At 41.2% G+C, this 25,303-nt stretch overlaps 1 protein-coding gene across 1 annotated transcript in view; it reads right to left on the reverse strand.

The window, feature by feature from the left end:
* Nucleotides 1–12,022, reverse strand: part of CA10 (carbonic anhydrase 10) — a gene marked incomplete at both ends in the record, with an annotated part of 204,609 nt that extends 192,587 nt beyond the window's left edge. Inside the window, one exon of the mRNA XM_082327135.1 lies at nt 11,962–12,022. Within this exon, the coding sequence (XP_082183261.1) occupies nt 11,962–12,022 (61 nt within the window). The remainder of the gene's footprint in view (nt 1–11,961) is intronic.
* Nucleotides 12,023–25,303: the final 13,281 nt, after the last annotated feature.

Consider the following 25,303-nt stretch of genomic DNA (forward strand, 5'->3'; position numbering starts at 1 on the left):
CAAGAGACGTCTGCTTAATGCTTAACTAAACTCAATGCCAACATTTTTGGGAGAGTAATGCCACTGCACACTACCTCTGTGAACTAAGAGCTGATTTGAAGATTTTATTTTACACTTTATTTCGGCCCATATTGCTTTTTTCCCTGGCAAAATACCCAAAACAAACTTGTGTAAAACAAATACTTTTTTGTTTCTACATAAGATTTTAAATAAACGTGTAGGAATTGATGACTGTCATTCCAAGCAAATGCCAGGAGATTATTTCTGTACAGTTTATATAATATCAGTGAAAGTTATATCCGAAACACTTCAGAGTTTTAAAAATAATGCAATAGTATTATGTCATATACTCTGTTTTTATCCATAAGAATGCTCTATTTCAAAGATTTTAAGTTCTGCAGTGTTCAGTGACTAGAATAAATTCTTAGGTGTCCAGTAATGTGATGATATTATGTGATCAAGACACACTTCATCATTTGGTCCTCCACAACAGTTATCAGGATATCAGTAAAGAAGCCATTGAAAGGGAGACCTTTCAAAAAGGATTTAAATTCAGTTGTTATTTGCTGTGGTCTGAAATATAAGTCACAGGTTCTTTTTCAGGAGCATTATAAGGAAGGTGCTGACTACCTTGTCAGATATGCTCTTTTATTACTGCAAAGTAAATAAGTATTTAAAAACCTAAAAACGCAGCAGACACAGAAGGTCCCAGTTTACACAGAGTAAGGAACTAAAAATGGGAGAGTTAAAAGCGTGAGTTATGAGAGTTACTTGCTGCTGTTTGTGAAGCATCAAGTAGAGCCAAAGCAGGACAAGGGCTGGAGGAGAGAAAGGAGAAAGTTTGCAGGCTCTGTGCCCTTCGGTAGATATAGCCCAAATATATAAATATGATGTAAATGTACTACAGTGTTTCGTCCAGCCATTTTTATAAATAGTGCAATACTTATGTAAATTTTCTTGCCCATGGTAGAAATTTATTCATAATACCATATACAAAGCCTTACCTCATTTAAAACGTGAGGAATTTTTCTGCTGATACATACTGAATATGCTACCACCTTCTCTCAGCAGCAGAGAGGACATGTTTGGCTTGTTTTGGTCCCAGACGGAGGGACAGACAGAACCTCAAATATTTTTATATATCCCCCACAAGAAGTTTCCTATATCGGTGTGACTAAACTCCGCTTATGCAAACTAGACTATGCCAGCTGCTTGCACAAAACTGGCATGAGGTTTCCCAAGCACCACTGTTGGCACCACCTGGTAGAGTGGGTCTTCCCTCACCACACAGCGGCTGTGCCGCTGTCCCTCCACCAGTCACGCCACGCAGCCCCACAGCCCACCCCTGTACACAGTATGTCCTCTTTATGTCAGGACTTGAGGTCTGATCAAAATAAAATTAAAATCTATGCTGGAAAAGAAGTGGAACACAAATTCACATATGAAAAGCACTGTGTATTACCACTCATCTCGTTATTTCACTTTCTAGGTTTTTGGTTTTGTTTACGGTAGTCCAAGGGAAATCTGTTTACTATTGTGAAAAATGGTGTCTGTTTCATTCAGGGCATCCATAAAGTGAGAATTAACAAATTACAAACCAGATTATTTTAATTCTGATTGTACAGTTTCTCTTGCTAAATTAGTCATACTAGAAAAGTCCGTATCTTCACTTTACCACACAAAGAACTGATATGATTTCACTTGGATAAAAAACTATTTTCTACACAACTGTATAATTTAATCAGAGATTATGAAAATTTCTGCTCATTTTAGCTGGGCTTTTCCAAAATTTTGTATTATTCATGTATTACACCACTGCTACTCCTTGCTTCAGCAAAGCACTTCAGCACATCCTTAATCTAAGTTGTTTTATACAATTACATATTAAGACTCAGACACAGCAAAACACTTAAGCATGTCTTTTAAGTTCTGCATTTTGCTGAATCTGTGTATTAATGTATCACAATAAAATCTGAAGAGGATGACTAAGTTTTCAGCTCACAAGTATGAAAACATACTTATGTTACCTAATAGAAGTAAATCATATTATTTATTACTCTGTTTTGCATCCTGTTCCACAGTGAGCTAAATACCTGTGACTCTGGAGCAAAGGCACAATTACAGACTGGCAAAGATGAATTGTTCACAACCTGGAGAGAGTGCCAGGGGGGCTACTGAAGATAAAAATTATGCATCTGCAGATAACTTTAAATCCCACTTGCAATTACTAACTGCCACATAGTACCCTCAGGATCATGTGGGCAAACGAGAGGAGACTGTGGAGTCCTTGTAGATTACTTTGTTTTCCAGCAGGCACAAAAACATACAATAACAATAAGATACCACTTATAAATATGAATGTGAACAAAAAAACCTCACAAACGGTGAAGCCAGGTGAATACACTGGAAAATAAAAAGTGGGAGTTACAGACATTATGGGTGAAATGCCCTGCGGTGAGGATTTCACCCCCCAAAATAAATTCACATATGTGAATTTATCCACAGCATATCCAACAACTGCATCAGTATGTAAAAGAACCTGTTGGTCTGCTGAGAGAGCAATTTTCAAAGAGAAAATTTAGGGCCCAAAACCTCTGCTGCCCTTAACTTTCTGTTGTCACCTACATCCGTGCCAAGTGGATGCGAAACATGAGGCAGGTAAAGTGCTGCGCTTTGAGGAGCCTATTCCTTACTCATAGTCACAATAAAAACATAGAGAGGCCAACTGAATGAATAATTTAAGTAGAATTTACATAACACGTTTATGGAGGAACCTTGTGTGGGTCTGAATTTTACCTTAATATCACACTAACTCCTGGAAACCAACTTAAGTTAACTCTTGATGTAATTCTTAAATATACCATAATTATACCTCACGATATCTTCACTGCTATTACTATGAAGAGAAAAAATACCTTATAATACACGGGCAGAGAGAGAAGGAGGGATCCAGCCTCTGAGAGGACACACCAGGCGCCATTCTGTGACCCTTCACTCCCAGGGAAGCCACACAAATTTAAACACCGAGGGTAAATCTAGCTGAAGCAAACTGCACGGAGGCAAGAGGCAAGGGAGCAGAAATGACCATGAACTCGCTGCTCAGCTGGGCTTTGAGTTCTAGAGGTTTAAAAACAGTCGTTTTATGTTTCTTGGGGCCAGACTGCCAGGTTTCATCGTCCACTGAATTCATCGAGTGTGCCCAGCTGCAGCCGTCCCCCCTCCAGTCAGGAATGGAAAGGCAGTGTTAGCACGTAGCTCACAGAAACCGTTTTCACGAAGACGTTTCTAGGAGTTTGTGAGGGCAAGAAGTGCCACAAAGGCTATCACCTTCCTGCGGGGCACAGCCTCTCAGTCCCCCGACACGAGGAGCAGGTGTGGCAGAGCCACGCAGGTCAGCCACCCTCCTGCCATCGCCAGGCACGTCTGTGGTGAGGAACAGGTCCCCGGCGAGGAGGCAGGTCCGCGGTCAGGCTGGTTAGTCCAGGCAGCGCGGCGAGGTGAGGTGAGCAGCGGCAGGGCACAAGGCTGAGGGAAGGCGGGAGGCTGAGGTTAAAGGCAGCTCAGAGCCGCTGAGGCACCAGACATGGTTTCTCCCAGTTCTCTCCACAGCCTGATCCAAGGCTGCTCAGCTGTGCAGGATCAGAGCTAACACGGACGAAGCAGCCGGACCCCAGGGGTGGGGGACAAGGCTGCAGAGCCTGTGGGCTCATCCCAGGGCCTGTCACTGCCTTCCCTCCTGACCCTGGCACCATGGAGGCCTCGTGCTCCCTCACTTCCGTGAGGTGATTCACTATCTCAGTGAGGTGATTCAGTGTCATACCCTGACCAGAACCGAGGTGTAAGAGTAATCCTAGTGCTGCAAGGCAGAAATAAGAGCGAAAATGGACTGTAATTACTTAAATTGCTGCTGGGTGACATTTCACATGACATTTTACCTCAGTTTCTCCATCTGTGAAAGTGTGGACAACACTATAAGTTCGCTGCAAACTGTTCCAAGCTCTGCCACTGAAATTCATCTTTTTTTTTTTTTCTTTTTGACTGAAATATAATGCAAAGCTCTTCTCATTCATACCTTTCTTTCTTGGAAAAATCCAGACCGCACGATACCATTCAGAGAAATCGCCTGTGAGTAGCTGTTCACACGCTCCCAAGCAGCAGGATTAGGACTAGCATAGGGTCAATCAAACACCTTTTCTTTCCAGGAGCAGCAGCCTTTCCCTTCCATAACTGCAGCTTCCCACATGGGAAATAACACACCTTACCAGCAAATGGTATGGCTTTCCACCTGCATATGAACAAATAGCTCATTCTCCACAAAATTTCACTTTCAGGGGACACTACTAAAGTATTGTTATCCTTTTCTGCCAGTGAGCACAGATCTTCAGCACTACCTTTTTCCTACAGCGAGAAAGTTTCTTTTTTCTGCCATGATGGCAAACACAAATTAATGCTCTTTCTAGCGGCCCAAGTATGTCACCTTGCCAAACAAAATTTAGCTGTGGCTGTAGCAAGCTTTCCTGGCTCGCTCCTTCAGTTACCCAACCGCCATCCTACCGGGAGTACAGCTGTCAGGTAGGGTTTGCTGGAGGACATGGTCGTTCCAACATCACTTCAAACAGTGCAGTTTTCCATAGTCACACATACCAAAAGACCTTGCTCTAATACTCATTACCTTTTTCTTTTAGCATTAATAAGGCAAAATCTGTAGGAGTCCTGCTGTGCTAGTCTTTCTACCCATGGCAAAACAGAAAAACTGCATTCTGATGACTATTCTTGAAGCAGAACAGGGCACTATAGTAGTTAACAGTAGGAAAGAACTTAAATTGGAAACAATCCACAAAACTGACAACAAGATGATTTTTCAAAAACCACGTTTCCCTCTAAATCCATCTACTCAAATGCTACTTCCAAGAGCTAGAGATGTCAACACGTTTAGAGGGGGAAAAAGGATAACGTTGCATAGCTTCCTCCTCCATGCACGTGCTTAGAAGCCGCTTCGGACCAGTCAGTGCACAACTCTACCTGTTCCATACTTAAAAGCCAGATGACAAACATACAGTATTCTGAGCTTGATCAAGTTAAGCACTAATGATAAAGGGAGGAAGAAAGAATGTCAAAATGAACAGGTAACATTATGGATATTATCTTATCTCTATACTTATTTTAGTATCTTGTTAAAAAGTACATTCTAATTAGTTATTTGTGAATTACAGCTGCTATGATATTTTTCTGGCAATAATATTACAAAAGATAAAACTGTGGGGCATTTAAGTTTAATACTAATTTTACTACAGAAATACAAATGTTACAGATCCATGAATTTAAACCAGAAATGTTTTCATATGGAAAAATACATCAAACAACGAAACCATTTATTTTCTTTAGTCCTGGCTATTGCTTTCAGTATGCTATGTATGTGGCAACTGATCATCTTCCATTTTTCAAGATGAGTAAAAGAAAATTAAATATTTTAGGGCTTTAATCCTGGATAGGCTGTACCTGGCACTCCACAGGAGCAGAGACACCTGCCATCTAAAGCTTTTCTCATTGCCAAGCTTTAAGCTTTTGCAATTTGTAAGGTCCAAATCTTATTAACACTAAAGGCATTTATAACATTCTCAGAGTTCCAAGGTCTTTTAAGGTGGGTGTAAAGATAGGTTTCCTTATGCCTTTCTACCTCAACTGTCAACTGCTAAGGACTGCATGAAAATGTTTCCCATATTGACAAATAAGAAGTTTACACTTATGGGCACCCAGTACTTGTCTACATCACCAGAAAGGCTACTATACTACACAGAATATGGGTCTAAAATGTTTCAGTCCTCTATTTTTATGACAATAATAACTTGCTATTTTATCTTCAAGAAATTCCATTAAAAGACCCTTGACAGCTTTTTAACCATCAATGGTTAAACCAGCAATAAAATATTCTACTACTTTGAATTCAACTGTAAACAGGTTGGGCTGCAAATTCTCCTAAATGCCAGATTATTATCCTCTTTACAAATTTATTTCCTATTTATTTACCATTAATGTTTCAATTTATCTATCATAATGGAATTTTTTTTGCTAAATGATATTCTCCACTGGATGGACAGGCACTTTTGCACTTTCTGATGACATTACAATGGAAACGCAGTCACGCTATACAGTGTTGCCTCTAAACAAGTCATTTAAAATTTGATTCCTATTTTCTATTCCTTCCAACATGATGTATAGGTAAGATAAAAACCAGATAGGAGCAAAATAACACTTATAACAGTATGTCAGTGTTGTCCATAACTAACTGTCATCTAGTTTTGTCTGCTGCTTGAGCTGGTAATGAGATAATGATAAAACAGTTATATATAGTCTTCTATTAACAGCCCAGATGGGCCAATCATCCACTTCAGTCTTTGCCATGTTAAGTTTAGCTATAAACAATCAGTAACGATGAAAACAGCAGCTCCCTCCTCAGCTAAATTACAACCTTTCAACCAAGAAAGCAAGCGATACTTTGACCAATCGCAAGAAATAAGCGAAACAGCCTTTTAGGGTAAGCAGGAATTCCTTGTTCATTGGTATACAAGCAATATTCATAATGCAAATGGAAAGCCAGTTCAATCCTTGCTGAACTCAAAATCTAGCTGTTGTAGATTTAAAAAGTGAAACCTTTCCAAGAATATCAAGGGCAAGACTTCTCTGTAACATCAGTTGTATCTTAAAGACTTAAAGAATACTCTTAAATTGAGAGTGCTTATTTGAGCTGGGGTTTTATTCCTGCTTTTAGTAATTTTGTCTTGGAGGCTTGGTATCTAGTTCAATTGCATTAACAATGAGGAAACACAACAAGGCAAAGAGGTCCCTTTGAAAACTGGGTATCTTCACCACTGAGATTTGGGAAAGAATAGCAGCGATTACCAGTTTCTTTCCATCAGTTTATTGGATGGAAAATAGCTCAGCATAATACGTGCAAAACTATTCATAACCATTCCCTTCTACTACCTTTACATAAGCTAAAAATATGTGTGTTGTTTTGGCACTTTAGCGCCTATCTGGTCACGCTCTAGCTGTAAAACTAACAATAAAAATAGAATTATGAAAAATACAGGACACAAAAAAAAAGTAAAGTAGACATTTATAGGAGACTACAAGGCTATTTCCATAGAATTTTAAAGCAGAAACATCTTCGCACCTTTTGGAAAGGCGGCAACATCTCTGAAGTGAGAAAGCATTCAAGTGCTAAGGAACTGAGAGTCTTTGGATCCAACATATGGCCTCCATCCTGTGTTTGAATGTGAGCAGGAGGATTGAATCCACGTGGATTTTTCAGTAACATCAACAAACTCCGTGCAGGCATGAAGGTTTGCCCACACACATGAAGCTGTGGAGATGGGACAAAGCAGGAAAGAATACTATAATGGATTGGATGCCAAAAGCTCTTAGTTACCAGATGCACTAGGCTGCATGTTATACCTTCCTGTATGCCTAGTGATTATTTCTCTCAGATATATATATCTGTGCTATGAATAATTCCTTCCCCTAGGATATTACATTTCTTACTTGAAAGTGCCAGAAAAAGCTATTTCTGTGATACTATTTGAGAGTAATTAACTTGGTTTCAACATTTTTGTGCAAACATAACAATGAACCATTCACTGTGAGTTACTAATGGACATTAGAGACTTGATAGTCTTCTCTTCTGCAAGACTACTTTAGCTTGAATTATCTCAGGTTGTACAATGCTAAGAGAAGAAGAGTTATCAGACCTTACAGACCATCATTCAACAGATAATTGAAGCCCTGCCATAATTTAGAGTTCCTAGAGGACAACTCTGTGGTATGGCAGGTGGTAAGAGCTCAGAGACTGCAGAAGCAGCAAGACAGAAAATGAAGTGCAACCGTGCTCCAAATACACCCCTAGCCCTCAATGCCAGGAGATGCTACATCAGATGCTCAATACACAGTGGAATTCCTTGATAGACAGGATTTTTTTTACACCATCTTAGTTGTTCATGATACGTGATTTATGACCCCTGTGTGCTGCCAAACAGGCCAAAGTTACACCATAAAAGGGATTTGCCCCTACGTGACTTGAGGATGACGGCAAAGGATGAAAATACTTCCAAATAATGAGAGCGCTGTAGGGATTGCATGAATTTCATCCACATTAGTTCCTGCAAGCCAAGACAATAAGAGGTAATATATCAATTCATAGGAAGCCATAAAGATGTTGAACATTCAGGTTTTATAAATCATTTTGTTGATGGATTAACAGAAAATGTACACAGAAACCTTCTTAATCAGTGCCCACAAGAGCTGCATTTTCTTATTTAAATGAAGTATCCTGCAAGGGTTTGAAAACAGCATCCTGGTTTTTTTCTTGAAATTGATTGTTAATGTCTAGAATCACAAAAAAAATAATTGCTTATGGTTTATACAAATGACTATGCAAGCAAAGGTGGCAGCCATTATGGGATCAACAACATCCCACCTGAGAACACTGATGCTAATTAATCTTTGGTGGTATTATTACCCAGGAAGGAAATTTTGGATATCATACCAACAACAATTATCCTCTTTCTATATAAACAGTATAATCCCCATGCCATGGTTATCTGCATCTTCAAAGGAACAACAGCCAGAGAGGCCTTATTTCAGCATTCTATCTACAGGACAGCTTCACTTCCACTACCCTGTGTTCCTTCTATGCTGTAGTATCATTAGAAGGAACAAAACCTCAAAAGTCATAATACAAATCATAACTATTTTTCCTCAGAGACTACAACTCAAAGGAATAAATATGTATCATGACTTAGAAGGAAAGAGAGGGCTTTCACTTCTTTCTGAAGGACAGAAATTGTTTTCTTGGTCGTTCAATCTGTTCTTATTTCTCATTTGCATCTGCACAAAGAAACTAGATTCTCCTTTCAAACAAGGAATTTCAAGTAGCAAAAGCCTTAATTCAGTACGCCAAGAAAACAAAAATATTTGGTTTATGAAGTTCACAGATAAATTATTTCCCAAACACAAGGGCCAGTAATTAAAAAAAAATTATTCTTAAATCTCAGTATCATTTCTTCCAAACCAAGCAATCTATCATACGCACAGGTAACTGACTGATAAAAAATATGTTAGGTATAAAATATTTTGAAAATATATATGCCTCTTTTTAATAGATGAAATTACTTTCCATATACTAAACCTCACAAAAATTCATGCGTGTGAGAGACACCAAAAAGCCAATTGTATAACTTCATTATTTATTTTAATTAAGAAACACATCATAAGTGCTACATTCACCATAATTTGTATTTAAATGTCATGTAAATACACAGCAAAAGACAATGTGACATAACATTGAGCCTATGTTTAATAAATAAGTTTACTAATAATCATAAACTAACTTAATAGTCTTTTCGGTTCAGTGACTGGCATCATCCCTCTGAACAGCAGCCCTTAATAGGCCCTAATCCAAATCACCACTGGAATTAGTAGGAGGGCCATCACAGGTTTAAATAGACACTGAATCAAGCATTTGCTGATGTTCAGGAAAGATCCATGCACAGAAGACCAGCCTTGTATCTTCATTGCTGAAACAACTGACTTAATAAGAAAGAAAAAAAAGAAGAAAAAAAAGAAGAAAAAATAATACTACCACATTCCTTAATTCATATCCCTGTAATTCGCAGCAGTGTGCTCAACTAGTGTTTTTTTTAAGTAACGTTGAATGAATGACCAGTGCTGAAGTGCTAAAAATACATAGTTTCTGGAATCCAGCTTTGAGGCAAACCAAACCTTAACAGGCTTCATTACACCTCCCCTTACTTACACTGTTATCCAGACATCCCAGCTAGATAATATGCTACAAAACATAGTGTAAAAAGGATGACAGAGGAAAGATACAAAGCATTAGTGCCAGTAAGATATCTACAGATCTTAATCCCTTTTACCAAGATGACAAATCCTAAGGATTCCTGACAAAAAAAAAAAATCCCTAGGAAGGAGAAAAAAAAAAAAGGCAAGCCTAAATGCACGCACACATCCTCTATGCGGTTAAAATTAACTGCAGCTTTAACCATACAGCAAAAGCATCCCACCCTTCATTTATTCACTTTATTCCCCCAAAAAGAACAAAAAAAGAGAAGAAGAAAACAGAGAGGGATATCAGTCTGTTCTTAGTGCTAGAGGGAGATGGAGAGCGATGAGAGCCCCTGCAGGCCTGATCGCACCATCAGTTTCAGAAGCCTGCGTTCCCATGTCTGAAGATGAGGAAAGGAGGGGGGGAGATTAGGAAACACTGGCAGCTAAATGCGTGGCATAAGGACCTGCACAGAATGGGACAGCTTCTTTCTGTCTCAGGATATTACTGTCAGAATGGCCAAGAAAGCGATGAGCTTCATTTTTCCATTCTCACTGTGGTACTTTAAGAAGTGCCTAATTTGAAGAGAACTGGACAGGTGGCATATCATGCTGAGCTAAATAGATAAGTGTGAGATTTAAATGACAAGAGGCAGCAGGTTTTGCTGTTCTAAAGCGTGAGAGAGTGAATTATTCTGATGGTACCAATGGGCACAAGTGGAAGGTCAGCCTGGGGTGCTGCCAGTGTCACCCGGGTGCCTGGTAGCAGATGGTGCCAGACTGGGGGGATAAAAGAAGGGCTGATGTACCCTGCGGGCCGACAGCAACACTATTTGCTCAGGAATAAAAAAGTTTTGGGGCAGGTGCAGGCAATACAAATTAACAGAGATGCTGCCACCCCAAATGTCAGTACAAGCGTCGGCAGCCCAAGGGCTGTAAGGGTGGATCAGTCAGGGAGTGCTGCGGAAAGCGCAGTGGGGGCAGGCACTGCCAGGCTGACATGCTGCAGGGGCTGCTGGCTGGCTGGGAGCTGGCCCAGGCCAATCTCCGCATGGTCCCACGGGAGCTTTGGAGCTCCCTCTCCCTAAGCACCGCCAGGCTGGACAGCGAGATGTCCAGGAGGACCCTCTCCCTCCCCCCTGCAGTGCCTTGCCTGTGTTGCTTGCGTTCCCATTTCCAGACTTATGCAATGACGTGAGGGCAGAAGCAGCCTGCAGAGAAGTGGAACAGCAGGAGACACAGGCAGCCTGGATCCCCATGGGGCTCCCTGAAGTGTCCCAAACTAGAAAACTGGCCACCTCCCCACTCCTACCTCCTGCAACACAATTATTCCAGCATGACTGACATGACAAATTAACAAGGCAGCCAGGGCTTTTGCAGTAGAAGGGAGTGTTTTCCCCAAGAATAAATTGTTCCAATCCTTTACGCTAGACACCCGGCCGTGCCTATTCATTAATTGGACAAGCTCTGGTGACAACTGAAATTACCCGACTTCTACATACTGGAGGGGAGAGAGATCTTTGCAAGCTTAAAATGAGAAGCCTAAAGCTGGAATCCCAGCCACCAAGGAGTTCTTTGAATGGGGCTATTTTGTTTAAAAATTCATTTTCAGAGCACGGCCACAGTAAAAGCTCCTTTTAAAAGCAGAGGCACGTTCTTCAGTGTCATTTTATCCTTTGCAGACCCTGAACTGTGGCACCAGAACACGACAACTCCGCCAATGAACCGCAAACCTTTTAAGATCCACAGATCAGCCGAGTTTAAGAACTTCAGGAGCTATGAAATTCTGGGATTACTGCAATGTTGCGATTAATTATCACAATCAATCAGGTACATTAGGAGTTATAAGCATCTGCTTGATCAGTACACTGTGGTTATTTATTGCAACAAATGTATCATAATTACTACACAGGTATTGGAATTAAGGGGAGGGGGATTGATGTTTGTTGATTTCTGTCACGATCCACTCACAATACGTCGTTCATGTATTTTTCAACTACTATTTTGATTTGGGTTTAACTGTAGCTCTTGCCCCTTGCTAAGGAGAAGCCTGGGAACCCTGTACAGCATTCCCCCCCCGGCCCCCCACGCCACCTCGCCCTTTCTGTGCTAGCTGCGTACCTGAAATGCAGACGATGAAATTCGCTTGCAGAAGAAAAAGCACCTCCCAAACAATTTCCATCCTCCGATTCTCATGCCAAGTGCATCCCTCGGCGAAAAAAAATAACAAAGATCAATATCGCAGTTTGAACGATCCCAGCAAATTTCCTTTCGGACTTGCAGACTGTATTCCCCAGATGTGCTGACAACACATGTCCGAGCTCTCTCTCCGCACGGCTCAAGCGAGATCCCTTCCCTTCCTTTGCCCTCCAAAAAAGACCACGAAGCCAACTGCCAGCACCGAGCTCTTCCTCCACGAGTGAAAAAAAAATCCACCAGATTTCCCAACAAGACATAGACAACAAACCCCAGCTGATCCGGTCCGGAGAGTCTCTATTCCAGGGCGGCCAGGTGCAAGTTCACCCCAAACTCTGCACGTCTCAGCGGGGCAGTGCCAGCATGCCGGGGGGGAGGCGGCGGAGGGAGGGGGTTTCCTCTCCTGCTGCTACAAAACGAGCGGAAAGAGATTAATACCCGCTGCAACGCCTTCGCCCCCCTCCCCGCCCCGCACGCTACCGCACCTCCAGGGCGCGGAGCACGTAGCAGCCGGCTCTCTCCAGCCCTGCCGGGGTTTCTGCAATCCCCGGCGCGCCGAGGCGGCTTTCCGCCGGGCGACTGCAGGGGTCGTTCTTGCCCCACGCACGGAGCTGCCCTTCCCCGGCCGGGATGGCCCCGGCCCCGCCGCCGCCCCCGGCCCCGCCGCCGCCCCCCGCCCCCGCAGCTCAGCGGCGCGAAACCCCCCCGGGAGGGGGCTGGGGGCTGCGGGGCAGCGGCGCTCGGCCCTCCCGAAGCTCAGCCGCTGAAGTCCAGCGTCTGCAAGCGGCGGGGGCTTGCGTGCCCCGCCGGCCGGCTTCGCTCAGAATGCCAATATTTTACAACTTATTTAAACAAGAAGGAAAAGGAAAACAAACACAAACTTCTCGCGGTTTTGGGGGTAGGAAGGGCAACAAGAGGATACAGCCAAGAGTTAGCGAAGTACCTGCGCTGCAGTGCCTATCTAATTGCATTCCCCAAACCACAATACCTCTGCATAGATTCCCCCCCCCCCCCCCCAAAAAAAAATAAGCAGTGTCAGTTTTGGGGCAATCTCTTACTTACCCCCAAAGCCTCCTGCTTTTTATTTTTTTTTTCAGCTCATCGGATTTGCCACTCCTGCCTGCAGTCCCAAAAACAAATCGAGGTCACGCTCCGAGCCGCTCGCTGCAGCCACCTACCACCACCTTAGCTGTGAGGAGGTACCATAGCTCCTCGGATTCCCCCCTCCGCCCCTGATCCCGACTATTTCGCCATTTCCCCGAGTAGCAGGCTGTGCTGCGGGGTGCCGCGGGCGGCAGCGCCGGGCACGGCGGGGGCTCGGCTCGGCGCGGCGCGGCGCGGCGGCGCGCACGGGCGCGGGCCGGCGGGCGAGCGCTCCGCCGCGGAGGCGGTGCCTGGGCGGGCGGCGGCGGGGCCGCACCGCACCGCGGCAGGGGGGTCTGCGGCTGGGACCGGGCCGGCATCAGCGGGGGGGAAACAGAAGGGAAAGCCTCCCTCCCGCGCGGCCGCCTCGGCTGGCTGTCTTCTCGGGCACGTTCCAGAAGCTGCTGCTCACTTTGTTTAAAATGTGGGTCCAATTTTTTTTTTTTTCCCCACCCCCCCAAAAAAAAGAGGTGCCCCTGGCGCGGGGAGAGGTTGGGTTTGCCTTTCTGGGCGCAGCAAGGCAGCGTTGGCAGAGCCGAGGGGCTGCGGGCGGGGGAGCTGCGCGGCGCGGGTAGGTGGGCAGGGGCTGCCCCGGGCCGGAGCGCCCTGCGGGGTGGCTCGGTCTGTCATGAAAGCAGGGAAGGGGCAGGGGCTTTGGGCTGCAAACGAAAATCCCGGCTCAAGGCAGGTGTGAAAAGGGGATCCTGCAACTGCTTCGACTGCGGATGCCTTCATTGATCGCTGTAAGGCGAGGGAAGGGGGAGGGAGAGAGATGCTTTGGGTTTCAAACTGATATCCCAGCGCTTGGCAGGTATGCAGAGGTCATATTACAAATACTCCAGCGGGGGATGCATGCATAATAGATTGAACATAGTTTGGTTTATAAACAGTTCTCCAGCCTAGGGCATACTTGTAAAATCCACCTTTGGATTCTGGCAAAATGAGGACGCCTGCATCTCTGAATGGGGAAGGAGAGGATCTTTAAGAGAAGAAACCACAGGCTAGGTTGTTATTTTCATCTGCTCTGAGAAATGTGTAGGAGTCATAGGTTTCAAGTCATCCTGATGGTATTTAATTGCAGTAGATCAGATTTCTTGAGTGCTTTAAAGCAACTGGATGGGACAAAATCATCAGTATTTGAAGGGAAGCATTGGACTGCAGGCACTTAGTAGTCAATGTGATTCTTTTATTCATTTTGCTAGTTCTCAGGGTAGTGTAAGTGCTCTTTGCACTGCAGCAGTCTCTGCTGATGTTTACTCCATCTCTTCTCATGGGTTATAAAGAGACTCAGGATTTTAACAAGCTAATTGCCATCACCTGCCCAGTGAGAACGGTGAGGCTGGACAGGAGGCAGAGTCATTCAAGGCTTTAGGGACAAATGACTTAAAAGAATTCCCATATTTTTTGATGGATGTTCATTAAACAGTGGGACTGTGCAGCAAGAGGGATTTCTTTCCTTGATAGGATTGCAGAATGCTGAGTATCATTTGAATACTTAAGGTTAGGCAACTGAGAATTATCCCTCTTGGGTAAAATGAAATGCATAGGATTTAGGGAACTAAGGCAGCCTGCAGGGGAGCAGGCATTTACTAGGTATGCCATTATAGAGATATGCCTTTAGGCACTGAATGAGTTGTCCAGAAGCACCAAACTAGTATAGATTTTTAAAGAGGCTGAAATATGATTTGCATCTGGTTCTTGAAAAGTCAATGAAATAAGGACTGCAAGGAGTCCTTCTAAATCATCCCTTTAAGAACATGTTATCCAATGAAGGCTCAAGTCAGTAGAAGAAACAATTATTATTGAACCCGAGACTTTGTTTGTTGAGTGTTCTATGTTTTCAGTCATGCAAAATAGTATATGAAATTCCCTTCTTTATGCCTTTTTAAAATTCAGGTTAATATCTCCTACTCTGGTATTATAAAAGGCATGAGTGGCTTTATCTGCAGCCTAGATGTATTTAAGCGCACTTTTGGAAATGCTCAGTAATGTTTCCATCGATGTTTACTAAACTCCTTTACTCAAACAGATGAACATTTTCCATGGATTTGACTGTAAATTCTCTTTTAGGCTTTCCCAACTACATCCCAGTCCAGAACATAATAAATCCGCAGAGACCCTTATCTTTTATGGTCGTATTTACGCAGACATCCTTGTTCCTAAACTAGTCTCCTTGAAATGTTGGCATTACATGTGGGAAAATTAATGTCTCAAGCAAGTGAGATGACCTGTTGTAAAAAGGTGGGTTGTCTATTAAGCCAGAAAAGAATTGATTTGGTGACAAGAGAGAATGCCAAATCCTAAGTGGCAAGCTCATGTTTAATTCCTATTGAGGTCACTGGAACTTTAATATGAGTTTAATGGCAGGAAAAAATTAGGTAGTTGATGCTGGCTGCTAGCAGATAGCCAGAACTCCCAAATATATTATTTTTTCTGCATCTTTTCAGTGTGGTATGTTTATCGTCCTCATGGAAACCTTAGACTTATTTCAGTGGCCTGTGATAAATAAGTAGTTTGTGACTCAGACTGGAAAATCTATGAGGGATCAAAGGCAAACTGAAAGTTTTCTTCACCTGGAAAATACAGTAGTGACCTCAGAAAACATGTATTTTTTTTAAATCTAGATAAATAATGATGAGTGCCTTCTGCTGTTGTTTACTTGCTGTGATGTTATTTGACTGGCAGTGGCCTTAAAGCTTGGTTTTGAAGTCATTATGGCCATATTGGCTGCTGCAGCTCCACAGGAGAGCTTAGTTCAATAAAGTTGAATGGATGTCAATATGGGCCTATTCCAAAGCCCACTGAAATCAATTGGAATATTTCTGCAGACTTCGATGAGTTTTGGATCCGGCTTTCACTGTAGAATTTGGCACAGTATATTTGATCCCAAGGGAAGTGGTTTAATATAGTAGGATGTATTTGGGGTAGAAGCAGAACATAACTCTCCTGTGTACATTGGTGTAGTTTTACGTACAAAACAGACAAAAATGCTGGCTGCAGCATCAATTTTTTGTTGTATGAGTTTCCATTCAAAACTCCTTCTGTAACTCACTAAAATGAAGGGGTTTGATGTTTGCTGCATTTATTTGAGTTCCGTTCATATTTATACAGTTGACTAAACTTCTTAAACTTAATCTCACCCACCTTTAAACTGTACTAAAGTCATTGGACTACTCATGTGCCTAGAGTAAAAATGACTGCAAAGTGGTTTTAGACAGGTCTCTGAAGCATGTTTGTATATGTTAATTGTGAGGATTTTACTATCCAGAAGCTGCGGCTGGGATTTCTATCAGAGTTTAAGAGTACCTACTGTATTAATTACAAGCTGGACACCTAGTTTCTTCAGGCCAGATTTACAGAGGAAGACTTTTTGGTTTAGCTCTGTGAACAGAGCTCAAAAAGTACTTAGAAAATCCACATGCTTAAAGGTTTTTATACCATCATAACACATTCCAATTCAGTAAAGCAGAATTAAGGTTTGTACCTTCTCAGAGGAGCCAGGATTTTGACTCATTTGACTCGAAATTAGCTTGGATCATAAAAGATCAATTGCGGAAATTGTTTTGAACTGGGCAACTTCTGAGCAAAATGGGTGGAACTGTGGCTTACCCCATGTCAATGGAAGAGGTTGCTGCCATCCATCACTACTGCCCTGCTAAAGGTTCCCACTGATCTGGTACAGCAGCTTGCCTGTGCGCGCCCCAGCTCATTTCTGTCAAAATAAGTCAGCTCAGCAAAGGCCTGCTATTGAAGTTGTCTGAAGCTTCTGGCATCTTTCCAGCAATTAAGCTGGCAGAGCTGGAACAGCTCCTGCTCTTACTTGTTTTCCCCTGTCCCAGGGGCTGCTAGCCCCATGGCAGGGATGATGGAAGAACTTGTGAGTCAGCTTCAGAATTGCCACTGGGAATAGCCTAGGATGTAAGCATGAACCAAAATCAATGTTAAATCAAAATCAAAGAAAGGGCCAATGCTGCAGTTCACTCAGGTGGAAGAAAGCTCAAGGGTCTCCAAATCCAAATGGGGATTTGAAGATCATCCGAAACCAGCAGTCTGTTAGTGTCCAGCTCAGGGAACTTTACCAATCTGTTACCAGAACTGGACCCTAACCACTATTAAAATGGAAGTGGTTGCTTGGAATAAATTATCATAGTGATAGCATTGACTCTTGCTGTCATAAATCACATAAATATGACACTGTTCCTCCTTGTCTTGCATTTATTCTATGTTTACACTAATATTCCAGGTGGAACTTGCACTAGTCATTTTTTATTGCAATTAACTGAATTGTTTGTAGAAGACAAAAAGGACTTCTGTGTTTAGACTGTACATTCAAATGTCTTTCTATGCAAGTTCCAAGTAACTTCAGATGAGGCAGTAAAATATCATAATAAATTGCAGAAACCTACCAGAAAAATTCCGTGCATTCCATGCAAACATTTGAAGCTACGACAAAGAATTCCTTACATGTTTATTTAAAATAAGAAGTAAAAATTTGTCTACTCAAACCTTTGGTACTTATTTATTTCCTGTATGAGGAACTCTAATCTCAGGGAATTAGTATGGGATTAGGAAAGAATTTATAGTCCTCATTGTGCCAACATTGACTATGTGGCTTTTGACAAGCTGTCTGTATCTCATTATCTTGCATTTATAAAATGGGCTACAATTCAGCAAGGAATTCAGTAAGACCAGGTTAATAATTTGCAGTAAGAGAGGCAGTATTGACTTTCTCCACTTCCAGAGTAAGAATGGCTCACAAGCGCCCAGCTCCTTTGAGGCTGCGTAACACCACTGGCCAGCAAGTGGTGAGGCAACGCAGGACTGGGCCAGCTTCCAGTCCTCCCTTGCTCAGCTCTGTCGATGCGTGGGGCACGCTGCCTCGGTGGGCCAAGTCAACCGAGGAGGATGGGGCTCAAAGGCTCTGCTTTAGCGTTGTTGGGACTTCATCATTGTCAGCAGTCTGCTGCCCATAACAATTTCTGATTTGTCTATGTCTGAACTTAATCCTCATAGTCATTTGTCTAATTTTAAGCTTTTAGGGAGCCCCACTCAAGTTACAAAGATGCTTAAGTACATTCTTGGTTCAGAGGTTAATATTAACAAGCAAGTTAATATTAGAAAGCCACTAGCAACAGGTGAGTTGCTGAGAATATAACTATAAATCCTGAGCGATAATATTGCCATTTAATTTCTAGTGCTCCTGTTCCATATATTGTTACTGCCATGCTTTCTTGTATTTTCTGAGAATATCTTCAGTGCTTATAAATAGTGCTGACCTCACTAAGGAAACTGATAAAAAATTTAACATATCATTTCAAAAATACAGCCTCTAAGAATCCATCAGTGCGATGGACATTAAGGTAATTCTTTCCTTGTATTGATGGTCTTTATCAAAACTGAGACGGAATTTACATTTTACTGGTAGAGATAATGATGCAATTTATTTGAAGTTAAAAACACCCCCTGCAAAGGAACAAAGATGATGACTGGCAGTTAACTATTAAGTCAATCAATGTGTTTTTCCTGTGAGTCAATCTCTTCATTATCATAAAGACTTATTTTCGGTCCAAATCTCTTTTTCATATCTGAACTCCAGCAAACAGTGTTAAGACATCAAGTATTTGTGAAATAACATTCTTCTAATTCAAAAAGACATATGTAAACTGCAGTGATTTAGCTTTTCTGGAAGTGAGAAATTAGTCACAAAAGTGTTTAAAACATCGTGCTATTTTACAGTTCCTCAATAAACCTCAGTAGGTTCTTTGAGAGTCTTGGCAGCTTTGCGCCCACAGAATCAGGTTTTTCTGAGTAGGCATGTAGAGTGGGAAAACTGATTTTTTTGCTAGTATCAAAGTCACCAGATAAAATTGACTTCAGGTGGTGCAGTGATTTCAGTCCTTGTAATATTCTTATTTCCCACAGCCAGGAGTATATTAGTGAACTTGCCTGTTAAAAATAATGAAAAAGATAACAGGATTTGGAGGGGGGTTTGTTTTTGCAATAACAGCATGCAGCGTAGTCCAAGAGTGGTGGGTGGTGAGAAGGGACATTCTTTTAATTTGGGTTTTGGCTTTCAGTCAATGCAGAGACTCTATGGACTGATGTAAGTTGTGCCAAACTCCTCGTGTCCCAGCAGGGTCATTATGGCACACAGGGGTATTTGGTCTGTACTGATGCCTCTTCTGTGCCCCCTTTTGTTCATCGACACACTTGGCCTAACAACCACAGGTGGGCTGGTTTAGCACACTGTTGCAATTAGACCTTGCCCCAGAATCCGTGCAAGACCATTTCTGGCACATTCAGGGCAACTTTGCGTGGTGAAAGGGAGACAAAGTTGCTGTCATGTACCTCAGCATGTCACCCTATGTTTCTGATGGTTTCTAAAGCCACCTGCAGTAGCTACAAAGCAGGAAAGAGAACTTCCTGCTTTCTGTTTTTCTGCCTCCATCTTTCTCTATTGAAAGTTTGGATTAATTAAAAGATCAAAAGCAATATATATTTTCTGATATTGAGGATTCTTTGTCATCGCAATCTAAAAGAAAAGAACACACATCTTGAGAGTTCTTACTGGTTCCTCATTATAGATTTTGACAGCTAGTTGTCACCTGGTGCCTGTTTAATATAATTTCTTATGCCACATAGAGTAATGGTGATTGCAATATGAGATTAATATTATGTATGTGTGAGTCAAGGCAGCTATGCTGTAAATTTTCAGGCTATGCTGCTCTCAGAGTGGATTGAGTTGGGAACCCATGTTCCCGCTAGGATGTAGTAAGTATCTGCTTGCAGAGCGCTTTTCCCATTGTGCTAAGGTTTGCCACCAGGGCATTTGGTAGGAAAGAGGTGAACCCTGAGCATACGTCGTTTCCTGCGTGACTGCCCAGTGAGAAGTGCAGCACCTCTTTAGAAGTTGTTCTCTCCTGAGCTTTGTGCTTGAACCTAAAGGAGGTATGTCTAGGAAAAAAGTCATGTTCCCTGGCTTCTGTGTGTGTGGATATTGTCTAAGTTTGTGCACACGTGGACAATGAGACACAATCTTGTTAAAATTGTTGCCTGTTTCTATTAACTATTTTTCTGTATCAATGCATGAACCATTTTGCTTTTTCTGGGAAATATATTGCTGTATTTTTCTGCAATTATGAATAGGAATTAAGAATGAAGAGGAAGCACACTTAGTATCATTCTTGTCTCTCTCTGGCTTTTTTACATTTTGTAATTAAGGTTTTCTTTAAACAGGTCTTTATTCTGCAAGAAAATACCTCACTTCTCCAGTATTTTTTTAGGCAAAATCGGTTCATATGAGATTTCTGAAACCAGAGATTAATATGCTTATCTTAGTATTAGATGTTGTTCCCTGCCCCTTTTCACATGTTGCAAATGTCCATAAAGCATCAATGATGAGCCTCAGCCTGTCCCCATTAAAGTGAATGGGAGTTTCACCCTTTGATTTTTAACACATTTCTTTTGGAATTAAGCCTCAATTCAGCCTTTCACCAGCTGGATAACTTTCATCCCAAAAGTAATTCAGCAAATGGAATTATTCATGTGCTTAAAACAGACCATGCACTCAGGTTTTTTTGCAGGAGGTTTCCAGAGGCACAACATCTCATACAGCACGACTACAGTTTATAGTCAACAGACTGCAATAGCTGCAGTCTGAATGGCACTTCCTCAGCTACAGTGTGAACTGAACTTCTGTGCAACAGTTCGGAAGAAAATAACCCTCTCCTAACTCCTTCCTCTAAATCTTCCAAGTTTCAGGAAGACTTACTTGTACTGATGCCAGCTTCTAAATTGGTTTAATCTCCCTCAGTTTTCCTCCGTAAAATGGGGATACTCCTCACGAGGATGCAAAAATATAACAGTTAATGCTTGCAGTAAGCTCTGAAGATAAACACCACATAAGTCTTAAGAAAAGCTGTTTCTCAGAAAAAGTCCACGATGGCTGATGTGCAAGTGCTATCAGTAGATTTATGGGACCTGTGAAACTTATGCTTTGTATTTTTCTAGAAAGAGAGTGGAGGAATTGGCATCTAACACAATTCAAAAGGATGAGAACAAGCCCTCAAAAAGAAAATAAGGCTCTTCTGACTTTTAGAAATCTTTATAAACGTCATTTAGTGTCATTTTCAAATACCTTGAAGGGATCATAAAACTTTGCTCTTCTCTGATCATTGTACCACTTAGAAGAGGAAAGGTATGAACAGCCATAACCCTGGCACATTTTTAACAATACTCAGGACCAAAGGGGATTGTAAGATGGAAGCTTTGATAACAAAAACATAAAGATGTCATTGTCAACTATCTCAAAATATACACGCTTGTTGTAAATGTCACATAAGCCTACAGCTAAGTGATGGATCAGAATTTCCTGTGTTTTCAAAGTGCTCCTGTTGATGAATACTTTAACTCCTTCATGAACAAGTTATTCTGTGTCCCACAATTTTCCTTCTGTCCTTGTGCTTGATATCACTAAAACAAACAAACTCATTTAATGTGAGTAAGTTGCAAATACGGGCTAGAATTTCAGTTCTACTCTGCATAGAGAAAAAAAAAAAAACTCGGAAAGTGTTTGGAAAAAACATGCATAATATTGCACATCACTTTATTAGCAATAGTATGAAGTTTTTCCTCTTCATTAAAATAATAAAAGTGGTAATAAGTGGTAAGCTAAGCTAAGTATTGGAGATGTAAGGACAAACTTGTGCCCCAGTAGAAGTCTTCATTCAGCAAAGTATTTAAGCATATGATTAAAATTAAGCATTTGATTGTAAGCATCTTTGTTCAGCTCAGCATGCAATAGAGTACTTTGCTGGAAAAAAAAAAAAGCATTTGACACTATTAAGAACATCAGGTACGTCAGGACAGATTTTGACCTCTTAGGCCCTGACCTTGTGATCACTCATATTTGCGTGTGTCTGCCACCAGGGGAAACTGCTTCTAACAGCGACATTGATGATTGCAGAGTCAGGCCCTTTTGGGGAGCTGGAGGTCTCAGAGGTTTAAACGCTTGAGGATTGCCATCTTCTGGTACAACCAACCCTTGCTACACGCAGTCTCTCACCGTGTGACATGGAGAATGTGCTGCTTGTTTTTCTGTGTGATTAGGTAGGTCCCATGAGCTAGGGAGGGGAGAGGAAGTAATTTTTTTAAAGTTATCTATCCACACTATTTCTGGACTTTGCTGTTACTTCATCATCTCAGTCATCTCTTCTACACTTATCTTAACCAAACCCAAGAGCCAGCAATCTGCTCTTCTTGCGTAGTTTGCTCAGATAAATTTGCATGTTTTTTATCAGAACCATTGGCCTTTTATTTGGGTTTAGAGATGTTTATACTATTTAAGTGACCTGCTACTGAACAGAATCAAAATAATAATTTCTCAGTAGAGCTGCAGGTGCAGAATACAGGAACCATGTATTGCCAAAATTTATTAAGTGCATTAGGTGTTTAGAAAGAAACTTCATCACATATTAAAATCTGTAATCCCAGTAAAATAAAAGATAATTTGAAAATTACAGCCTGGTGGGTAGCCTAACGCAACTGTTAAAAATCTGTTCTACAGATTGCAAGTCATTAATAATTAGTATTACAAAACCTATTACGTCTTTGATTGGGGAGAAATGGACTGAGGCTAGTATTAGATTATTCAATTAGATTTAATTCCATTTGGTATGTGTTTTACTTTATTTCAAGTGCAGTCTGTAAAAGGATCATGGTAGCAACCATCCAAAATGTCAATTAATTTGTGTATAGAGCAAATAGCACACATAATAATTTAATCATACAGTGCAGCTCTGTTGACTGACAGTGGAAGTGCTGCTAGACTCACTATGGTTAATTAGATTTCCTTATGCATTGTACAGTAGCATTACAGACAATAATTTATAAATTAGTTTATTCAAATTTCTATATTCATATAGTGAAAGCACATTAAACTCTGTTTCTTGAATGTTCATGATCTCACCTTTGCATACTTTGCCTCTTCACTATGAAAATGTAAAATGTCACTAGGAAAATATAAAATGAAGTAAAATCCTAAGCCAAAGCAGTCTAGGAGTTAGCAGATCAAGTCAAAAGACCAAAATATATATATATCAATATTGCATATTTGTATCTTATATATACACTTATATATATAAAGCGCCTATCACCGTTTTGATAAACATTCTTTGGAACCACTCTGACGGCAGATCCAAAAGGATCAGAGTGGCCTGCTAACTGGTAAAGAGGTTACTGAAAGCCTTGTCTTTCCTAGGATTTTATCTTCTGCTAGCTAAGTTGAATTACATACATTCCCAATTTGTAAATATTAGTCATATCTATCTGAGCAGCTGAGAAGTTCAATATTTATTTCCCAATTTGTTGCATTTTCCACCACATTTCATTCAATCTGTTAGCACTGCAATAAATCTATCTTTGCATTTATTTCCCAGTTTTTCTCATCTGTTTCTTCTGTTTACTGTACACTGATTAGGAATTCCTTGGCATTATGATCTCGCCATTGTGTGAATTTCTTTCTCTCTTCCTGAAACACGGCTTGCCTCCATGAAGAAAGCAGCTTCATAGTGTGTATTTATATGGCAGTATTGCTGTATGAAATACCATATAGAACATATTCTGTATTACTTGCATATTATACAGAAATCATCCATTTTAGAACCTTGATCACTAGACAAGTCCCTTTATCAATATAAATGTCAATGCAAAAGTAACGTCGAGGTTAGGAGGGATATCTTTAACATATCGAGCAGAGAGTTCTCCTTGAAAATTCTGCCTGCAGCTGCTGTCCTGGCTGAGCTGAACAGTTCAGACACATAAAACAAAAAGGAATTGACCAACAAGTTTAAGTTGCATCTATTTGTTTCAGTCATTTTCCCATGTGCAAAGCATTGTTACGTAAACTCGCTGGTTAGTTTCCCCCAGAGATCCAGGAGCATGTGTAGCAGTTGGTAATTTATGGATGTAGTCAGGAATTACTTTGAAATCACAGTATTATGGGGAAAGCTCTGTTACAATTGAACTGAGCTGTAGTGACAAGAATTGGTAAAGAAGGGGACAACTGGAAGACCAAGGCAAGGCAGTAACTTGTTGGTATTCTAGCCATGCGTATTAATAGTGCTACAGTAAGTGAAACATTTCTATATTTAGTCTGTTTGGGAAAAAAAAGGCAATAGAGAATTTAGTAACCATAACAGAAACATTTTTCAGTATGATTCATGCATCTAAATCCTTTGGTTCCTGTTCAGCACTCCTGTCTTTCTTTTGTCCCACGTGTTAAATGTTTCATGCATGGCATGGTTCAGGAAACTGCGAAGTCATCCTTGTAGACAGCCTTCTGAAAGAGAATTGGTAACATATTTTTATTACTAAACTTGTTTTAAAGAGTTCGAACATGTAACAAATCTTTTTAACTAAGTCCTCTCTTCTGCTAGCTGATAAATGTCTACGATAGTGTAACACAGTAGAGCACGAGAGCCTTGATGCTCAGAAGTCGTTCAAGATGACAGATCTCGGAAGTGGAATAAGAAATTCTAGAATTAACATGCTAATTCCTTACAAATTCCTATTAGTCTAAGAAGGAATGACTGGGACTTCAAACTCCTGTTGAAATGTCTACAACCAAGGCCATTGTTATTGGTTTTTTTTGCACTGAGAAACAGTTTAGATGTGAGAACAGTGTTCATGAAACACCACAAACCAGATCCATACAGACATTGAGGCACTTAAATCTTACCGGGTAATGGAGCTGGCTCGCTGTGACTACTAAAGCTCATGCACCCATTTTTCACTTAGCATCAAACCCCAGATTTCCAGAAATACAAATCTGAATCAAATGTACCATCTTCCTGCCTTGTACTAGATAGCCTAATAATGTTACAGCACAACTACATAGATGGGTCCTTTGGTTTTTTGCCTATACAAAACGCAGCCTTGTGCATTTTTTACTACCTATCTAAGATATAGTTGTAAAATATATATACTATGTGCACAAGCTATATTTACTGTAACAGAGATAAATCTGAATAGAATTTTTTTCTTTTTTTATTTATTGCCTGTTCCTCACCAGATTACTTTGTAGAGATGCTTTCATGGATGGTGTAGTATTAAAAGATGTACCTAT

Source organism: Platalea leucorodia (assembly GCF_965183815.1).
Source record: "Platalea leucorodia genome assembly, chromosome: 14".
NCBI classification, from domain to species: Eukaryota; Metazoa; Chordata; class Aves; order Pelecaniformes; family Threskiornithidae; genus Platalea; species Platalea leucorodia.